Here is a 22,454-nt window from a genome sequence, read left to right as displayed (position 1 = left end):
TATCGTCACCCTCCCAATGGACTCTGAACTTTGTGCCTGGTGTCTATAGAAATGGCATACCAATGGAAAACCAGACCCCTGGATAAGGGAGCCTCAAGACTTGTACTTGGACTCTCCGTTGCCTAAAAGAATATGCTAATTATCTCTGTAACAGAACAAAGTGGTAAATTCCATTATGTTTATCAGGATATGACCACAGGCCTATTGATAAATATCCACTGTTTATCAAGTCTTGTGACACATGAATCATGGATTAACTTTGATCACATCTCTCTTTCACCTTGTCTAGACTAGTTTCAAGGAATTTGGGGAGATGGGTTTGAGGTTTGCAAGTACACTTATATAAGGTTTGAGCAAGTACACTTACTTATGTAAGGTTTTCACAAAAACTGGTCAGGGTCCTTGGCTAAGAGGAGACTCTGCTTTGGGGCCACCAGTGTAATAAACTGCATCTGAGTGAGTTTGTTGCCGGGAACGCGTGGCTACAACAATGTGACTTTAGGTCACTAACTATGTGGATATTTGTTACCCAGCAACAGAAAGCTTAATACCGTAAGCAATTAAAATTTTTAAAAGTTGTTGGTAGGTCACTTAGTACAAATCAGTCAAGGAAGTATTAGTTTGCAGCTTGGTTTTAACTAGGGCTTCCCAGGTGGCACTGGTAGATAAGAGCCTGCCTGCCAATGCAGGAGACATAAGAGACACAGTTTTGATCCCTGGGTCCGGAAGATCCCCTTGAGGAGGGCATGGCAACCTACTTCAGCATTCTTGCCTGGAGAATTCCATGAACAGAGGAGCCTGGCGGGCTACACTCCATAGGGTCACGAAGAGCTGGACACGACTAAAGCAACTTGGCACGCATGCATGTTATAAATGAGGTGAATGAATTCAGATGGAAGCATTTTTCCATCTTCCAAGGTAACAGACTATTCAATGTACTTCTTATGGTCGTAACTTAAAAGCATCCTTAAAAAAATGTTTTGATTTGAAATGCAAATAAAAATTATCCACATTTTGGATAATGGATGAAAGCATAAGGTGATGAAGTACATAAGTGCATTGATTTATCAGCTTTGTGGATGTTTTCTGCATTTGTTACTTTGAGATCATTGAGGTAAATCAAGAAGAAGGAAAATTTCTGTTACTTTTTTCCTAAAAACAAACTGGGAATGATTATTTTCTTAAAACACTTACTGAATGCACCACAGATGTGCTTCATTTATCCTTGATTTTGGGCATATCTTTAAGACAAGTGGCAACAAAATTTGCATTCCCAAATGGTCTCTAGCTTGAATAGCAAACAGTACATACAGGTAAGTTCAGAAATTCCATATGAGGTAGTTTCTTTTGTGTAAACAAATTTTGGAAGATTATTCCAAGTGGGCCTGGAAATATATTTATGCTCATTTCATGTTCCCAACAATAGCATTCTTTGGCTAAAGTACTTTTTCAATATACAAATGATTAATTAGCAAATATCTTTCCTTGCAGGCCTTACAAGACACTACTTATCTATTCAGCATCTTTAACTGAACATCTATTATGTTTAAGGCACTATATCATTAACAGAATTCTAAGAACAAAGACAACTAAAAAGACAGGATAGCTGGCTGGCTTCAAGTTCCTTACTATCTTCCTTTTCTTATTCAATCTTTCTCTTATAGTTAGAAGTGGGCACGTATGGATTCTATTAAAGATGCTATCAATATTTCCTAACTACTGCTGTTCACCATCACACAGATAAGTAACAATTTGAAGACAGTTGGACCCATTCGATTGCAAGTGGAGAAGTTAGGGAACTTCAACATCCTCCCAAAATCTCCTCCCACTGCTTACAGCGACCCTGCCCAGGGGTGCTTACATATAAATGCTGGTGAGCTGGATCTGCACACAAGCAGATCTGAGAGCCTTCTGCCCTCCTTGGCGGATAAATGTGACAGACGCGTGTATTACCATTCACACAAGCACTCCCCATTTGGGCACGTTCAAATCCGGGGTAGAGCTTTTAAGAGCAGGTTAGAGCCCTGGGGTAAACCCGAGGGAACCCTGGCTAATCATTTTTCCTCATGAATTTTACACACACCTTGTTCAGACTCTGACTCAGCCCCATCACCCTAAGCCTCCTTTCCAGAATGCCTTACCTTGGGGGGTGGGGCTGGAGAGAGAGTCCGTCAGCAGCTCTTTCCAGGTGAAATTTCTATTCCCTGTGGCCTAAGGCCAAAATGTGAGGAGAGGAGAAATGCGATCCTTTCATTAGCACTTATTATGTCTTTAAAATCAGCCATCTGCATACTCAATAGAGCCATCAGATAATGGATGTTCAATAGATAAAGCAAATGTCTTATCTTTAGGGGCTACAGATGACTTTTGACACCTGTTTAGAAATGCTAAGGCATATGTAAAACATAATAATCACAGTATCACTGTTGCTTCTTTTGGAATTTTCCAATTAGTGTCCCAGACATATTAAACAGGACATCCATTAAACTCTCCCCTATGAACAGTAAGTAGTGTTGATTCTGGTATTCCACTTTTTTTCAGTTCGGGTCCCTTGTTCTATATGAAGAGAAATACAAAGTTACTTAATACATATTTTTGTATACCTTCTAAAAATTGGTTACTGCTACTCCCTAGAGAGATTTCTACGATATTGTTAACATAATATGCTAGAAGTTACAATTGTTTGGCCACAAAATCTTGTTTTTTTCTCTTCAAATTAACATGATAACAATTTAAAATTATTTACAATAAATGGTAATGGTTTAAAATTGTTTTTTTCCTATGACATGTTCAAACGCCTATTCCATTTTTGCCTTAGTAATGTTGAGACTTGATTTGCAACTTGACCTTTCTTTGAAATTAATAGTCACAGAGTAACTGGCTTCCGGCGGTATCAATATTTGCCTGGCTGGTAAAATGTTTTCCTCTGTTTGCACATGATCCACTTTCTAGTTCTCTGGAGGTCCTGGATATTTTCTGCAAATCATTCTGTGAAAAGGAAATTTCCAGAGCATACTGCAAATCCATGGTGTCCCGCAAGGAGTCATGCAGGAATCGCTCTCATGTAGTTAATACGCCAGCTGGCTCACTGGAAAACTTTCCTCTACTTCTGTTTTTTTTGCTAATGGCATATAGAAATTTTGTTTCCAAGTTTGCAATTTAGATAACATTAGCATCAAGTATAATTTTATTTGATAACCCATTCATTTTACTTAAACCCTAAAGTGTGTTTGGGGTATTAATCATTTCCAGTTTCTGAGTATGCCCAATTATAAGACATCCTTTTTTCAAGCTAGCTAATAAAGCTCTTGGTTGGTACTGAAAAAGCAAACAGCTAAAGGGCATACTATTTTTAAAAAAGGCTAATTACTTACTGTGTTATATTAACAAGGGGATGTCTTACAGTGTGCTCTCTATGGTCAGCCCTGTGGCTTCTGCAGATGAACTAAATTTCTAGTACCAAATCTTTAAAAAAATGTATAGTCAAGGAAATGTGAAGTTTCAGATCTTGGAAAGAAATAGTCACTGAATTTTAATATATAAGAGAAAGAAAGAAAAAAGCATTAGAGAAATAACTTTATAGGTTTGGGGGTTTCTGGAAAGGCAGACAAACAATTGGAATGTTTGGTAAACAGTGAACACTGGCAAAACCAGTAGGTGGCCAGCCCCCAGGGATATTTTATACAGATCAGGACTTGCACGGCTGTAACCTGTTTCTTATATCTCTTGGTTAATATGTTTGTCCATTTTAGTGTGTTTGTTATTCTACTACCTCCAATCTTAAAAAATATTCTTTTTATATTTACATATGTTAATATTATTTTCAGATTTGAATGGAAGTTCTGATCTAGCTCTGGGAGTCATTTTGCTACTTAAAATGTCTTTACCTGCTCATTCTTCTTTTTAATCTAGAGAAGAGAATTTTTTCTAGGATGAGTAGACAATTTTTGTCCCGGGATTTAGAAAACATATGGAGATATGTATATGTAAAGATATAAATACATGTAAGTATACACACATAATTATTATATAATTACTCTATGTATACACACATATGCACACACATATGTACATATGTGTGTATATTATATGAGATGAGATGTCCAAACAAGAAAGGAACACACTGCGATCTGAGAAAGCTGGTTGCTGGCTGAGGCTAAGGTTGGGCCGTCTTATTCAGGAGTGGCCACTGTCCACCTGTGTCCACTTGCAGGCTGTATAGCAATTGAGGAACTCACTTTTTAACTTTAATGTTAATTGTCTAAAATTTAACTTTAAAACTGGTACTCAGTTCATGTTAACTATGTTTGGAACAGCTTGCCTAAGTGGATCTTCTTAACTAAGTTTTTGAAATCTGAGTATAGATGAAGTTCTTCTGATGAATATTTAGACTCCAAATTGAACAACACAGGGTGGATTTCAGACAGTACAGAAAAAGAGAGAAAATGCAAACTGTTAAAGATTTTATTAAAACATATTTCAGCTTCTTTTATGTTGAAACAATATTTTGATATGTTGAGATAAGAAAGTATGTACGTTATTATAATTAATTTTACCTGTTTCTTTTTACTTTAAGTAATAATGCTACTAGACAGTTTAAAATGGTATGTGAGGCTCCTGTTACATTTCTAGTCGAAGGGCTGTAATTGTCTAAAGAGTATGAAGTCTCACGTATGAGCAGAGTCCAGGTCAATTTCCTTCCCATTGGAAACCACTGCTATTGGCAAAGACTCTGAAGTGGCCAAACTGGACGATTTCGCTCCAGCCACCATGAGCCTGACTTCAGCTGCTCGTTGTGTTCACTCTTGGCCTTAGAAGTTCAACCTGTACCAGGTTTCTGGGCAGCGCTGCCCCAACACTGTCTGAGTCTCTAGCCCCTTAACTGGCCAAAGAGCCTGCCCCGTCCCTGCACGTCCCCGTACCCTGTGTAAGGGCTGGCCTAGGGATGGCAAGCTTACCAGGAGAGCCATTTGCCTGGGACTAGACAGCAGGCCCTCAAAGAGATACTGATATTAGGCACGCCATCATTCTCCCACATTCAGAGGGTCTATAGGGAATTTGGTCCCGCTTCTTCACCTTGAATATCATCCTCTACAACCAACTTATACTCAGTTGCCTCCATTCAGAACACCAAGTCAGAACTAAACCAGACTCAGCACAATTACCAAAGATACCTACAAGCACCCAGGCATTCTTAAGCAGGCTATGACCGGACTTCTAGACTTTCTACTATGTCTTGTGAATATGGTTCTCTAGGAACTGACAGATACACATGATTTGTATCACAAATGATGTACAGAGTGACTCCATTTACTGTGGCTGTACTTCATTATCCGATGCCATCTATAGGGTATAAAAATCTAGATTAACACTGACCATGGAGTACTTAATTTATCCTAGAAAAAAAAAGTCACAAAATGAGATTAGGATATAGATTTTCTGACTTGGAATTCAATGGTTTTACATTATACTCCTCCTTTATAAGTGTCCCATTAAACAGGCTTAAATATGTTGGTTAAAAACTAAAGCCAATGAACTATAAAGATGTTCACCACAGTGCTTACTCTCTCTTCTGTTTTATCTATTTGGTCAAGATCTTTCTTGTGGGAGAACTATCCCAAGGTGAAATTCACAGCACTTATCATTTCTTTGCTCAGGATTCCCATTTTGATCTTTCCAGGCTCCACCTATCTTCTAGGCTCTAGCATTAGATTTCCAACTGCTTGGTATATTTTATCTCTTCCTCTAAAAAATCCATATATTTAAATTGCACTATATAACTAAACCATCCTCAAAGGACTTGAAAAGCAGAAAGAAAAAAGAAAATTTGGTCGAAAGTACGTAGTACATTACATCTAAAGGGGGGGAAAATTCCAAGCATGAAGCAGAACTTTGTACTGGAGGACACAAACCCTCAGGTTTCTGTCCTCCTCCTGTGACCACTAAGCAGCACGCTCATTATTCATCTGTCTTTTCGGGGAGCTCCACCTGTGAAAGTGGCTCTTCTCAAATTAAATATTTTTATTTAGCATAAGCTTACGTTCAGCTGCTGTCTCCATGTTCAGAAATATTTTTATTTAGTAAATATTTATTGAGCATGCACTATATTCTAGGCCCTAAAACTGAACATAAGTGAGATCACAGTGTATATATATATATGATATGTGTGCTCAGTCATGTCTGACTCTTTGCAAGCCCATGGACTGTAGCCTGCCAGGCTCCTCTGTCCATGGAATTTAATTTTCCAGGCAAGAATACTGGAGTGGGTTGCCATTTCCTCCTCCAGAGGTATATATATATATGTGTGTGTGTGTATGTGTACATAATTTGATTTTATATATAAAAGTAAATAATTCAGAGTCTTGTCTGACCTTGTCTGAGGGATCCAAAAGGCTTGTCTAAGGCATTTGAGAATATATAAGGCCCTTGGGGTAAGAGGACCCACTCCAGTATTCTTGCCTGTAGAATTCCATGGACAGGGGAGCCTGGTGGGCTATGGTCCGTGGGATCGCAAAGAGTCAGACACAACTGAGCACACAGCACTGGGCTAAGAGGAAGTAAATTACAGCAAAAGAAATGCTCTTCTAAACCTGGTCTCAGACAAAATATTATTGCTTGATGAACTCCGAAATCTTCTTTGAATAAATTAGAATGGTGATAAATGTTTAGTAGTGTTCAATATTTGCTTAATTAGTTATGGGATTAATATTTGATTTGGGAAACCCTCCACTTACCCATCCACCTGACAGTTAAGCTGGGAATCTTTAAGTATTTTGTAATCTAACCTACATTTTTAATAAATGTCTCTCTACTAGAAGAGCAACCTTTAAATTGGCCTACCAGAGGGTTGTTGTTGTTTTTTTTTTTTTTCCCAAGATTATACTAAAGTGTTGACACATGCTCATAGCTAAATTGTCTGGAAAGTTGTTGTTAATGTTTCAACAATTACTTCTTGGTTCTAAAACTAGGGTAATGTAGAGAACAGAATCAAAATAGGGGTAGTGAACAAGGTAAAAAAGGAAATCAAAAACAAACAAACAAACAAAAAAAACAAACAAACAAAAAAAAAGGAAATCAAGGGATAAGCGAAATCCAGGTTGAGCAAAGAATTGTCATTTGATATTTGAACCTTATTCCTAAAAACAAAATGCAGAAGAGATGAGGGAGGTGGGTGATCAAATTTCATACAGATCAATCTTTCTATAGTAGTGTTAGTCAATAGGAATAGAAATATCAAGTGAGTCACAAATACAAGCAGTATATTTAATTGTACAATTTGTAGTAGCCACATTAAAAAAAGAAAAATGATCAGGTGAATTTTAATACTACAGTTAATATAATTCAATATACTGAAAATATTTTCATCTCAACATGTAATCACTACAAAAATTACTCAGTTGTACACCAACTTCAACTCTATCATGCTATAATAGAACACTGGCAAACTTTAAAAATTCCAGTGATAAATAAAAGGTTCATGAATGTCTTTACAATTTTATAGAAAGGAACTTGAGAACTTTTTATTTTCCTTTAATAAGATTCTACTTCAGAGTGTGCTATGTTTAAATTTATAAATATGTTTTCTAGCAGAACTCCTGGGTAACTAACAGATAATATATACTTGATGTGCAGAAGAGAGATTACAATGATTATGTATCCAGATCATCTCCTCTGAACTAAAAAGTAATATTAATTCAGTAATGTAATATTGAGTGGACATGAGTTTGAGCAAGGTCTGGGAGTTGGTGATGGACAGGGAAGTGCGGCGTGCTGCAGTCCATGGGGTTGTAAATAGTCGGACACGACTGAATGACTGATCTGATCTGAATGCAGTATTTTAGTTATTTGTTTGTCCTACCCCCAAAGCAAAACACAATTGAAACTTTTTAAACATCTTAACTGATCAAAGACACAGATTTGGACATAGATTTATTTCTTATAAAAGTGTTTTTTCTTTTAACATGAACGTCCAAAAGTCTGAAATAAAGGTATGTGAATTTCTCCAAACTTAAAACATAACCCACTGGTACTGTTGACTCTATCAGTGTCAGAATCTCCTTTGGATACTATTAATTGGGCTTCTCATTGATCATTCTCTTAGAGAACTTAGGTACCCATGAAAATAAGAAGCAGAAACCCAACAGTTCTAACTAGTTCCTTAGGTTTGTGGCCTGAGTCTCAATGATGCCTAAGAAAGTTGCCTGGCACATATTAGGCATGTAATAAATATTTATTGAACAATATTAATAATAATAGCTAATATATAGCACTTAAGGTGTGACAAACTTTTCTAAGTTCTTCATGATTTTAAAATATTCCATCTTCCCAAAATGCACTTGAAAGCATGCACAAATTCACTAATTATCAGAGAAAAGCGTAACAAAAGTACAATGAGATATCATCTCACAGCAGTCAGAATGGCTATCATCCAAAAGTCTACACACAAGTAGAAGAGGCCCCAGAGCGTAACTAAAGATTCCGTGTGCTGCAACTAAGACTTGGCACAGCCAAATAAGTAAATAAAATATTTCTAAAAGTCTACACACAACAAATGCTGGCGAAGGTGTGGAGAAACTCGCCTACACTGTTGGTGGGAACATAAATTGGTACAATCACTATGAAGAACAGTGTAAGTGTGTTAGCTGCTCAGTCGTGTCCAACTCTTGGCAACCCCATGGACTGCAGCCCACCAGGCTCCTCTGTCCATGATATTTTCCAGGCAAGGATACTGGAGTGGGTTGCCATTTCTCCAGGGGATCTTCCCAACTCAGGAATCGAACCCGGGTTTCCTGCATTGCATGCAGATCCTTATAAGGGAAGGAGATTCCTTAAGAAACTATTAAATAAACATACTGCTATCATATGATCCAGAAATCCCATTCCTGGGCATATATCTGGATAAAATCATACACTGAAAAGACATGCACCCCAATGTTCATTGCTGCACTATTTACAGCCATCAAGACGTGGAAGGAAACTAAATATCCATTGAAAGAGGAATGGATAAAGAAGACGTGGTACATATATACAACGGAATTATTATTCAGCCATTTAAAAAGAATGAAATAATGCCATTTGCAGCAACATGAATAGACCTAAAGATTATTATACTAAGTGAAGTAGGTCAGTCAGATAAAGACAGATATCATATGACATCATTCATACGTGGAATCTAATTTTTAAAAGATATAAATGAACGTATTTATAAAACAGAAACAGACTCACAGATTTCAAAAACAAACTTATAGTTATTAAAAAGGAAATGTTGGGAGGAGGAAATTAGGTAGTTGGCCTTAGCATACATACACTACTAGGTAGCTGGGCTTAGCATGCATACATTACTATATATAAAACAGATAACCAACAAGGACCTACTTGTATTACACAGGGAGCTCTGCTCAATATTCTGTAACAATCTATATGGTAAATAATCTGAAAAAAAAAGATCAATATATGTATATATATAACAGACTCACTTTGCTGTACACATGAAACTAACACAACATTGAAAATAAATTATACTTAACAAATTAAAATTAAAATGAAAAATAGGAAATAATCAGGTCAGGAAGCAACAGTTAGAACTGGACATGGAACAACAGACTGGTTCCAAATCAGAAAAGGAGTACGTCAAGGCTGTATATTGTCACCCTGCTTATTTACCCTATATGCAGAGTAGTACATCATGAGAAACGTTGGGCTGGAGGAAGCACAAGCTGGAATCAAGACTGCCAGGAGAAATATCAATAACCTCAGATATGCAGATGACACCACCCTTATGGCAGAACCAAAGAGCCTCTTGATGAAAGTGAAAGAGGAGAGTGAAAACATGGGCTTAAAGCTCAACATTAGGGAAACAAAGATCATGGCATCTGGTCCCAACACTTCATGGCAAATAGATGGAAAAACAGTGGAAACAGTGACAGACTTTTTTTGAGGGGGGCTCCAAAGTGACTGCAGATGGTGACTGCAGCCATGAAATTAAAAGATGCTTACTCCTTGGAAGGAAAGTTATGACCAACCTAGACAGCATATTAAAAAGCAGAGACATTACTTTGCCAACAAACGTCTATCTAGTCAAAGCTATGGTTTTTCCAGTGGTCATGTATGGATGTGAGAGTTGGACTATACAGAAAGCTAAGCGCAGAAGAATTGATGCTTTTGAACTGTGGTGTTGGAGAAGACTCTTGAGAGTCCCTTGGACTGCAAGGAGATCCAACCAGTCCATCCTAAAGGAGATCAGTTCTGGGTGTTCATTGGAAGGACTGATGTTGAAGCTGAAACTCCAATACTTTGGCCACCTCATGCGAAGAGCTGACTCATTTGAAAAGAACCTGATGCTGGGAAAGATTGAGGGCTGAAGGAGAAGGGGACGACAGAGGATAAGATGGTTGAATGGCATCACCAACTCAATGGACATGGGTTTGGGTGGAGTCCGGGAGTTGGTGATGGACAGGGAGGCCTGGTGTGCTGCAGTTCATGGGGTTGCAGAGAGTTGGACACGACTGAGCACCTGAACTGAAACTGAAATAAATAAATAAAATATTCCATCTTTAAAGCAATCTTATGAGTAGGAACTAAAACTATCCCATTTTACAGATTGGCAAACTGGATAAAAGACATACTTTTCATAAGACTTTAATATTAACATGAATACATTTACAAATTCAATAATGAGAGTATTTGTTACACTACTGATGTTATTAATGTATTATAATGGCTGTGCTAATATAGTAGCTGGCATTTATTCCATTTCCTGAGTGCCAGGCATCATTTGAAGTACTTTACAGATCTAAATTCAATACTCCCAATAGCCCTATGAGATAGGTACTATTACCTCATGTTATAAATGAGAACACTGAGTTTTAGAAGATGCAGTCTTAAAAAAAAAATACTGTTGATCTTTGAAAACACAGTAATTGTAAGAGCTGGATATTATTCCAGTCATCCAGTTGATAGGTGAGGAAACTAGGCATAAAGAGTGTGAGTAATTGGCCAAGGTTACACAAAGAATGATACTGTTGGGACCCACACTTACACAGCCTGATACCAAAGGTGTGAGAATAATGTTCAAGTTTTATATCAAGTCAGTGTTTACCTGGATAAGATGAATTGTGGAAATTTCCAAATCTCTGAAGGTGTGAATAAAGGAAACATTTATCCATTTTTATCTATTACTGTTCTTCAACTCATTTTAACTAATATATATATATATTTTTTTTTTTCTCAACAAGTGTCCTAATTTTCCTGCTTTTAGAATTAAAACCCTACTTAGAGTACCCAAGTAAGCATTCCAATTACTGGTATGAAAGACCAAGGTGCTTTGAAAAAAATTTCTCATTTTAAAGAGGGTTCCTTTTCTTTTTATAATCTCTTAAAAATAAACCATCACCAGAAGAATTCTTCTACGTTAAAAGCATCTTTAGAGCTAAAAGGTCAAAAAAAGTTAATGGAATAAAAACAAAGAAACATTTAATAAGTTGATATAATTAAGTGAATATTAATGTTTTATTTTATATTAATGCTTATTTTATAATCACTTAGGTAGACTAATAATGAGTTTTCTAAAAATATTCACTGAATAAATAACTTTCATTTAAAAAGATATACCTAGTGCCTTCAATATATTTACTCATTTAAAAGCTATGAGGTTCTTTCTATGAGGAATATAAAATTAAAAAATCACATACATCCTACTCATGGCTTATTAATAGTGCAAGCAACATTTTAAAGTTTGATACTTTTGGTGCATAATTATTCAATTCTCTCCACATATAGACACCACACCTTGTTGTCAATAAATAATTCCACTTTAATGTCAAAGTAATAATTTAGACAGATACAGGGTGCACATTTGCAAAAAAATATATGCAAGCTGGTTTACAAGCTAGAGGAACAACCAACCAATAGAAAATACATCACCCAGTTAAGTCCACTGACACCAAGTAGTTGCTGTCGGGGCTTTACAAAGACTACAAAACTTTTCAGATGATTTATTTCACTGTTTCTATTTACACGGTATGTTACATCAAAAATGTACAAAATATAAAATGTATACAGACAAATGTTTCACAAACTAGTTTAAGTTGTGAACTAGGCGGACCTACTGGGATGTATTGCAGGAATTTCTGTTTAATGATCATGTTTGGACTGTGGTTCTCAAAACGGCAGGGAAAGATTAGCAATTTTCTTAGATCACATATTGTACAAGGGCCACCAGTCACTCATCCAGCTACGTACGTCGACGTTTCCCTGCAGACGTGATCCACGTTTGAGGCTTCACAGTCAGGGTGCCCTTCCTATGTGCACATGTCCAGTCCCGACTTCCCTTAGGGCGATAGCACCGTGGAGGGCCTGCAGACTGAGCGACTCTGGCAGCTGCACCGGTGTCTCGTGCGGTGGTTGTTCTACAGCAGCTGACCCGTGGGCCGTCACAGAGGGTAGCACCAATTGGACGTCCTGAAGTAGCAAATTTTCACACGCATGGACCAAGTCTACACCGTGGCCTAGCCCCTGGGGTGATGAATTTCAAACCTGTCCTCTGTGCGTGGTGGGAACTTCTCCAGTCACTCCCGTCAGCTCTCATATACTCTCTTGAAAGCCTGCCATGACAGATGCACTTTCAGACATTTTTACTTTTCCAAAAATGTATTGGCTTCATGGACAGTTTTGAAGCATGCTCACTCTAGCACTGATAGCTCCTGCATGGTCATCACGACTGTAAATACAGGACAAACACACCAGGTAACAACAGCATTGAGGGTCTGCATTCTGTATTTGTTTGCAACGTACAGGAAATCTCAGCAAGTGAAACATCTCTTAACACCCACAGGATAAAATACAATTTGTGTGTGTGTTTGTTTTGAGTTGTGCAAGTTTTTTAAATGATTATTTACAATACCTACCCAGTAGACTGTGCAAATCTAACCTTCTTTTACAGTATAAATGCCTTCTCATCCACAGTGACTTCACTGCTTCAGTGTTCTCGAATGCTGAATTTCTCATGTACAATAATACCCATCAAAACAACATGCTCAAAACTCATAATAATTAAAAAAAAAAAATAGGAGAGAAAAGCCGAATAGTTGTGCTCATGCTGCATGTAGTGCTTCCAGCTCTGCTGGATAAAAATTCACCCTCTCCCGCCTTCTGAAACTCTTTCCCCTAGAACTGGATGGAAGATAGCCACATGGCTTAGCTTTTAAATGACAGTCAAAGAGGGTTTCTGGGTTACTTGAGTCTTTTGGAGGATAGGCAAAGCAATCTATTCTCAAGGTAAAAATACTGATCTTTCTCCTATCCATTTCTTCAAAAACAAACACAAAAATAGAGATGAGGCTACTGTGTTAACTGGTGTTAAAAGTGAAGATGGTGGAAATTACCAATGGTTCAGGATTTAAACCAACTGTTAAACTGTTGTAGAAATCGGTTTAAGGCAGTGAGACAGCACCATAAGAAATGTTCCTTCTTTTCACTGACAAGGCTCAAACAAATAAAGCCCTAAAAAAGCCTGTTGTCAGTGTTGACTAATAATTGGTATAAAACTTTTTTTTTTAAAGGGAATGGGCAGGTGGTTTAAAAAGACCACAGTGGGAAAAACAACCTTATCAAACCTGTGACTCAGACACTAAAGCGTGGGTGAAGCAACATCCCGTGCTCACGGCGGTAGAGAATGATGCTGGCACTCCTCCAGCTGGCCACAGCAGTGTTTCCCTGGGGTCGCACAATTCCGTTTGTGCTTGTAGAGGCCTGGCCTCTTCGTTTTGGAATGGGGTGAGCACACAACGCAAACACTACTGGGGCTCCGCGACCAGCACCATGTGGCACAAAGGAGGCTGGACGGGTCAGGAGAGCGGCCCCTGCTCGGGGAGAACCCCTCAGAGGAAACCAAGAGAAGGAACGACAATAACAGAAAAAGAACAAAGAAAAGAAAGAAAAGGTCTGCACTGTAAACTTTTAAAGAGAAAAAACAGAAAGTCCAGTTTGGCTATCCCACACGCAATCTTCAGGTGCCCTGTCGTTAGGGTCCTTTCCAGTTGAGTATTGGAGCCTTACATCACTCCACAGAGATTTAAAAAAAAAATGCCTAGAAAGAAAAGCAAGTTACGCCTCTGTGTCAACTGAGTATCTTGGCGGTTCAGACTTAGTTCTGCTGTCTCCTTAGAGACCACAACTCTGGGTCAGGGCCCTGACAGGATGCTTTCATACTGGCAGTGGTTTAATGAAAATACCTTACTTATCAAACATTTTTTTTTTTTTTTTAAGCATAGTCTTCTTCCCCTAACTTTTTTTCACCCTCTAGAGGGTAGATTCAAGAGACGAATCCAAAATGTCTTCATGATGGCTGGTGCTATCACTGTCGCAGCTTTGTGTGCCCGAGTAATTGGCTGCTTCTTGGAGTTTCATTAGCATATTCATCTGAAGAAAGAAAAAGAGACATCGATGGAGGCGATGATGCATGGAAAAAGCCAGGCCCAGAAAATACACGGCCCCGAGCCACACGGGGCACCCATCTCATCCCCTCCAAGGGAAACGGAAAACAATTTTAGACTTTGACTGGTTGCCCCGGCTCCCAGACTGCTTCTCCCACACATGACTACAACGGCAAACCATAAGGACAAAATAGGGCCTCTGGATAAGTCTTTTATTCGCGATTGTAAATGAATACAGCGCCAGCAGGGAGCGCGGAAAGGAAACTGTATCACAGCCGGACATCTGGGCTCGTGGCTGCAGAGGACGCCAAGCTGCCCAGCTTTTTGGCTGTGAGAAGCAGAAAGCGCTGAATGGCAACTGAAAGTCCTGAACGTTCCTACACGCCGACGGTCACACAGGCTTCCGCTCAGGGTCCCTGGAGAGAAGGCGGGGCTGGAGTAGAATGGAACCAGCTGCTTCATACAAGCCCCCCATCTGCTGCTTAAGCGTTGACCTCGAGGGGAGGCGACCGAATGAAGCCGACCATGAGCATTTGAAGAGGGCAAAGGGAAGAATCACCGTCAAGCTTCTGTGGCTGTTGAACACCTGGCTAAAATATGACGGATATCTCACTGAAAAGAAAAACCACCTTCTGGAACAAGAGCAGCTGTCTCAAGTTTCCCAGCCTTTTAGGACAATGGCAACGTTTGTTCTCATAAAAGGGACATGGGCAGGAAAGCAGCTGGGGAGAAAGGCAGCTAGTGTTTCCGGGTATTAGAAAATAAAAGGAGGCCACGTTGCTTGCATTTTGAGAGATCTGCAGATTCAGTGGTAGAGATGGATAAAGAAATCTTGTTCAAAAGCAAATCGTGAATAAATGATTTGACAGTTTTAGAAAGCACAGAAAAATTGGCACATCTTCGGGAGGGTATGGACTTGTTTTCTTATCAAGAGTTTCTGTTAATGGTAATAATCTTTGTATTGTTTAATGCATGCTAACTTTACTATTTATTATGTAATCAAAGATGTTCTTTTTTTCCCCCAACTTAAAATTTAGGGAAACTGATCCAATAGAAAGGCTAAATCAAAAAGGATTCCTTAGTCATATGTTAAGCTCTGCTTGCTGATACATTCAGTGTAAAATGTGTGTTCAATTAAAAAAATGTTTGTGAAATAAAGTGACACACTGGTAATTACCAGTTCCATCAAGAATGCCTTCCTGACAAAGAAGCTATAGTTATAGCATATTTTAAAGTCATTTTAATATTCTTTAGGACAATATTTTTCAACGTAAGTTTCTGTCTAATCCCCTGAATTTATTAAACAAGCTACATAAACATATAAAAGTAGCTGATGATAACCTCTTAAAACTCAGTGAGTCAAAAAGCTAAATGTCTCCATCAACATAGTGTTTCTTTCTCTCCCCCCTTCTCTGTCTCTCTTTTGAACACACACATACACTCCCACCTTCATGCACATTCATATTCCTTTTTCCTTTCTTTTGTTACTCTCTCTAAGTAGCTAGCTGTATGTTCAAGCATCTGGGTGAAGATAATTTGTAAAAAACAAAAACAAAAACACTGTGTTTTGAGCACCTTTCAAGAATAGAAATGCTTTCAAGGTTATGCCTTGATCTCAAAAATGCTTTCAAGGTTATGCCTTGATCTCAAATATTTGAAATCACTTGAAAGCTGACTGTTATAAAAGTTTTATGGTATAATAATAGTATTATTAAAGTCTTATGTTTTGAAAATGGTGCCATATAGTAAATATGTTCCATTAAAATAAGTTCCAAGTCTCAGATTCATGGTAAATACTTATAAAGGATTTACCGAGCCTTCTCAGAGGGTTGCTTTGTACATTCGAGTCAAAGGAGGTAGGTAAGTTTCACATCAATCAGTAATATGACTGGGTATAATCAGGGTGGATCATTATTATCTACACAAGTATTTCCTTGCACTCTTTTCCCCTGCTTCTTTCCCATACCCATAGTCATAAACACAGTGCCTATCATTTGTAACACCCTGGTCAGGTCCTTATCATCCCTGGTATTTACACATCTGCCCGTCCTCCAGCCTCTATCCTCTTTCCTTTAACCTGCCCTCTATTCTATTACCAAGGTGATTTTTATAAACTGCAAATCTAGTAAGTCCCTTGCTCAAAAATCTTTGGTGGCTCCCCATTGTGTGGTAAAAATTTAACTTCAAGATAAACAAGGCTTCACATCACTTATCAATTGTAGACTTCTGTAGCTTTAATTCTTTCTGTCCCTTTTATTCTAATTCCACAGATTTGTATACAGCTCCCTAAACTCAGTATTTTTATTGTACTGTTTCATCATGTTTCACTTGCCGTTTTTTAAATTTTGGATCGTCTCTATCCAACCTCATTATGAAATTTTATTCATCCTTCCAGACCTAGCTCAAGAATATCCTCCTCTGAGGAGCTTTATCCTAACCACTTTCTCAACAGACTCAAAACTTTACCTAGAACATACTTCTATCATTATTGCACTGTAATTTATATATGTAGATATCTTTCTCCATGGCTGGATTATGAGCTTCTTAATGTCAGAAATGATATTGATTTTATGATCACCAGGATTTAGCCTGGAGTACATACTTATTATTTACTAATATTTACTGAATTAACGAGTCTATTGATGATGAATACACATTATATTTTCAATACTGTGAGATGTGCCAAAAACTTACATCCTTGTTCAGAGTCAAAAATATATTACTGACACTGAGGTTTTCTCTGAGTACTTCTGATTTAGATTGGACTACAAATATGTTGTTACCTTATGTCAGTCATTATAAAAATATAGAGCAATAAATGCAGAGAGATACTTGCCAATCAGAATGTGCCTGATTCACAGATATCTAGATGAGAAGGTTTTCTCATCTAATATGTCAAACATCATAACCCCTTGTTCTTTAAGATGTTGAGTGAAGCAGAGGGTTAGGAATCAGAGATTTTTTTTTTAACTCAAGTTCTCATTCAGAATGTAGAGATTCTGATCCCTTTTCTAAAGTAGAAGATAAGAACATCTACAGTCAGGGAAAAGAGTGATTAATGGGTTTAGCTCACCAGGACTGTGTGAACTGGGAAAATTTAGGACATCCCCTAAACGTCCCATACTCTATAGTGTAACCCTGAAAACAAACCTTATAAACACCTTACCTGTATCAGGAACTGTATGAGAAACTGCAAAGGGAGAACTGGAAATTATAAAAAATTCAGAAGAAATAACCCATATTTGTACTGTAAGGCTTATTTTTTGTCTATTACATATGGATGTGAGAGTTGGACTATAAAGAAAGCTGAGAGCCAAAGAATTGATGCTTTTGAACTGTGGTGTTGGAGAAGAATCTTATAAAGCCCCTTGGACTGCAAAGAGATACAACCAGTCCATCCTAATGGAAATCAGTTCTGAATATTCATTGGAAGGACTGATGCTGAAGCTGAAACTCCAATACTTTAGTCACCTGATGCAAAGAACTGACTCATTTGAAAAGACCCTGATGCTAGGAAAGATTGTAGGTGGGAAGAAAAGGGGACAACAGGATGAGATGGTTGGATGGCATCACTGACTCAATGGACATGAGTTTGAGTAAATTCTGGGAGTTGGTGATGGACAGGGAGGCCTGGGGTGCTGCAGTACTTGGGGTCGCAAAGAGTTGGACATGACTGAGCGACTGAACTGAATTGAACTGATCAGGAATTACTTAGTGTATAGTCACAGATTTGTGGAATTCAAAACAATTTCACCATCACTCTTGTTTAGTTATTTAGCTATGTATGAGCTAAAGGGCCAGACACTTGTTATAAAAACATAAGTTCAGGTCCTCAAGAAGTTTATGAAACTGAAAGTCACTTAGTCATGTCCAACTCTTTGCAAGCCCAAGAGTTGCAAGCCCCAACTCTTTCCAAGCCCTAGTCCATGGAATTCTCCAGGCCAGAATACTGGAGTGGGTAGCCTTTCCCTTCTCCCAGGAATCTTCCCAACCCAGGGATAGAACCCAGGTCTCCCGCATTACAGGCAGATTCTTTACCAGCTGAACCACCAGGGAAGCCAAGAATACTGGAGTGGGTAGACTATCTGTTCTCGAGTGGATCTTCCAGATCCAGGAATTGAAGTGGGGTTTCCTGCATTGCAGGGGGATTCTTTACCAGCTGAGCTACAAGGGAAGCCCCAAGAAGTTTATAGTTTAGATCAAATGTTCTAAATAAGAGATCCCTGGGCTCTAAGTAGATCAATGTATATTTCTTATGACTTTATGGAACTTTTTGACATAGTATGGAAAATCTTCTGTGTGCATGCATTTTATCGGGAAAAAAGTCATGAAACTTTATCAGATGGTTCACATGTAAATTCCAAGATGTTCAAAATGGTCAACTGAAATGATGAGATGTACATGTGTTGTGGTTATTAGTGTAAGGATATTCCACAAAATATCAACTTATAATTTTATGTCTTTATGTATGGTTGGAGACGGCAATGGCACTCCACTCCAGTTTTCTTGCCTGGAAAATCCCATGGATGGAGGAGGCTGGTAGGCTGTAGTCCATGGGGTTGCTAAGAGTCGGACACGACTGAGCAACTTCACTTTCACTTTTCACTTTCATGCATTGGAGAAGGAAATCGCAACCCACTCCAATGTTCTTGCCTGGAGAATCCCAGGAACGGCGGAGCCTGTTGGGCTGCCATCTATGGAGTCGCACAGAGTCGGACACGACTGAAGCGACTTAGCAGCAGCAGCAGCAACAGATATGGTTACAGACTATAATTTAATCATTTCTTTAGATTCCCTGGTGGCTCAGATGGTAAAGCATCTGTCTGCAATGCGGAAGACTGGGGTTTGATCCCCAGGTCGGGAAGATCCCCTGGAGAAGGAAATGGCAACCCACTCCAGTACTCTTGCCTAGAACATTCCATGGATGGAGGAGCCCGGTGGGCTACAGTCCATGGGGTCGCAAAGAGTTGGACACAACTGAGCGACTTCACTTTTTATGTTTAAGTAACATAAGGATCTTTATCTCAGCATGTCTTCTTACTGTATTGGTTATTCAGTGATTTCTTTAGCCAGAATAGTAACCTAAAAAACACATTACATTTGAGACAAATTTATGGCAAGTCATCTCTAAAAATAAAAAAATACATATGAGAATAAAGTTATTTTACTAGGAACAGCATGTGCTTAGTATTTCCAGAGTATTCATGCTTCGGGGTTTTATTGACTTATAGTATGACTTCCAAGAATGCAATCTGAGCAAGGCAGGGAATAATAGCCCTCTATAAAGAAAGCTGAACACCAAAGAATTGGTGCTTATGAACTGTGGTGTTGGAGAAGACTCTTGAGAGTCCCTTGGACTGCAAGGAGATCCAACCAGTCCATCCTAAAGGAGATCAGTCCTGGGTGTTCTTGGAAGGACTGATGTTGAAGCTGAAACTCCAATACTTTGGCCACTTGATGCGAAGAGCTGACTCATTGGAAAAGACCCTGATGCTGGGAAAGATTGAGGACAGGAGGAGAAGGGGACGGCAGAGGATAAGATGGTTGGATGGCATCACTGACTCAATGGACATGGGTTTGGGTGGAGTCCGGGAGTTGGTGAGGGGACAGGGAAGCCTGGCGTGCTGAGGTTCATGGGGTCACAAAAAGTTGGACACAACTGAGTGACTGAACTGAACTGAACTGAATTCCAAAGTCAGTTCATTCTTCTCTACTGTTGGCAATGGAGCACTAATCCTAAATTTAGTTAGACAAAATTTTACATGTAAAATGTAAAATTGATACATGTAAAATATTCTTTAGTTTTTCAAGTATAGATTATATTCTTTTTTTTTTGTCATTTTAGAACAAAATTCAGCTTTTTCTTACATACCTAATGAATTGAGTCCTGCAATGTTTGACGTTTATTTATTTATATAATTTTCTGCTTAATAAAAGAAAAATTATGGCCTCAGAGCTCAGCCTGGTTTAAATGTTTTTGATTATTTTGAAGTATACAAGTTTGGTCTTTTTTAAGAGTTTCACCCAATGAATGTAGGCCAAAGGTAAAAATTTGAAAACTGAGTATCAACATCAGGACAATCTCAAATATTACCCAGGAAAACGAATTAGTGTCTCTGATGCAAATGACTAAATGCTAGTGGCTGCACACTGTAGTCAAGATTAGACAGGAAGAATCAAACATCGGCTTCTTACCAGGGGATCCCCCTCTGTGTCAGCTTGTGGAATGTGCTTTGAGGTTGTAGCTTCCTTCGTGGATATACAGCCCTCATACCCAACATCTTCTGGTCGCAACTGAAGTAATGCTGGGCCTTCCTGAGGCAGAGATGCTGAGCTCCATGGGTATGTATCAAGCACCCACTTGGAGGGATCTTCCCAAGGTGCTCGTTTCCCATACATCTAAAAAGTGATCACATATTTAGCACATATAAAATAAATTCCTTGTGTGTGTGGTTTTTTTTTTTTTTTGGCAATGCAGCTTGTAGGATCTTAGTTCCCAGAACAGGGATTGAACCCATGCCCTCAGCAGTGAAAGCCTGGAGTCTTAACCACTGGACCACCAGGGAATTCCCTACATCTCTGTTCAGTTCAGAGGTGGCTACTAATTGCACATTGAGTCCCTGTGGGACTTTCAGGGGAATGAAGTGTCTATATGCTATTTCCCAGATTTTAAACTATCTGTATAGTTCACTTTAAATTTGAAGGCTAGACAAAATAAATGGGCAGCATTTGGGGGAGAGTATGAGGGATGTTTATTTTAAATACATAAAGAAATGACTACCCACATTTATCTTTGTTAGTAATTTTACAAACTAAATGAAAGCTCAACATTGAGAAAGGGAAGTTCCAGTAATAGAGAAATAAAAGATTCATGCTAGACACTAAATACCTTTATTTACTAAAGTGTACTTTGGAAAGATGATGAATACAAGAGATTTCTTTTCTCTACTTCATTCTACTCAGATTTTCCTTGACAATAAGCATTCTTTCCCTGACAACCATTTCCATCAGATTAATTTCCTCTGTAATCTCATTGCTTCCTATTAAAACTTCTTTGAGATATTTGTTTGTAAGACCACTGAAAACTTTGTCAGAACTCCTCTGGAGGAAGAAAGTTGATAAGAAAGAGATTATAAAGCCTGGTTAAAATACAGGTAGTGGAGTAGACAGCAGATGAACACAAGTGACGTTAAAAAAATTTTAAACTGGAAGCAAAGCCAAAACCAAACAAGAAACAGCACACTAAGGAGACAGAGGTTGGTGGGCTTGGGGAAAAAAAAAAAGAAAAAGTACAGACCACAAAGGCATAGAAAGAAAGGTTAAAATTAAGAGTAGAGGGTAGTAACATAGGCACACTAGTTCTTTGATGGACTTTCCTACTCTACTGAGGGCAACCCTGGTTATTAGGTGTACATTTGGTCCCAGGAGGCACCGAATACCAGTGTGAAGCGTTTCGTGTGGTTTGCTGTGCTTCAGTGAGACAAAAACAAAATGGCGGATGCTGAGTCCAGGAAAGGCCCACAGTCTGCTTGGAACTGTCTTTTGAGCTTCTCCTGGAGAAGTTGCATGGGTTGTGGCAGGCTTGCCTTAAGGAAAAAAAAAGTTCAGGTCTTGATATCTACACATCTAGGGGATAACAGTCAGAGAAGGCAATGGCACCCCACTCCAGTACTCTTGCCTGGAAAATCCCATGGACGGAGGAGCCTGGTAGGCTGCAGTCCATGAGGTTGCACAGAGTCAGACATGACTGAAATGACTTAGCAGCAGCAGGGGATAACAGTAGGAGTAGTAATCAGCTTTTTAAAAATAGTTCTGTTATTTTGGAGCAGAAATTGTCTCTCAGTTAAAAATCTACTTAGATTGCTATACAACTTAAACTAATTGAAGGAAAGTATATAAATCTTGGAATGGAAACATTACAAAAAGAATATGAAAATCTAGCAGAATCAATTGATGATGTCCAGAATCATCATGGACAGCAAAATTGGGGGTGACCAATAAAAAGGTAAATAGGCTCAATTC

General features: G+C 38.6%; 1 protein-coding gene across 7 annotated transcripts in view; it reads right to left on the bottom strand.

Annotated features, from left to right (window-relative positions):
• Positions 1-11,788: 11,788 nt before the first annotated feature.
• The window catches only part of NAV3 (neuron navigator 3), an 893,819-nt gene continuing 883,153 nt past the window's right edge, over positions 11,789-22,454 (bottom strand). For 5 of the 7 annotated variants that reach the window (XM_059886494.1, XM_059886495.1, XM_059886493.1 and 2 more), the window contains 2 exons: positions 20,628-20,831; positions 11,789-14,418 (listed from right to left, as the gene is read on the bottom strand). In XM_059886494.1, coding sequence (XP_059742477.1) covers positions 14,299-14,418; positions 20,628-20,831 — 324 coding nt within the window. In that variant the 3' untranslated portion in view covers positions 11,789-14,298. Of the gene's footprint in view, positions 15,023-20,627; positions 20,832-22,454 lie in introns of all 7 variants that reach the window. The other 2 variants (NM_001192669.2, XM_059886491.1) reach the window with 2 other exon arrangements.

This window comes from Bos taurus, chromosome 5 (genome assembly GCF_002263795.3).
Source record: "Bos taurus isolate L1 Dominette 01449 registration number 42190680 breed Hereford chromosome 5, ARS-UCD2.0, whole genome shotgun sequence".
NCBI lineage: Eukaryota > Metazoa > Chordata > Mammalia > Artiodactyla > Bovidae > Bos > Bos taurus.
This window is presented reverse-complemented; position numbering and strand designations above follow the sequence as displayed.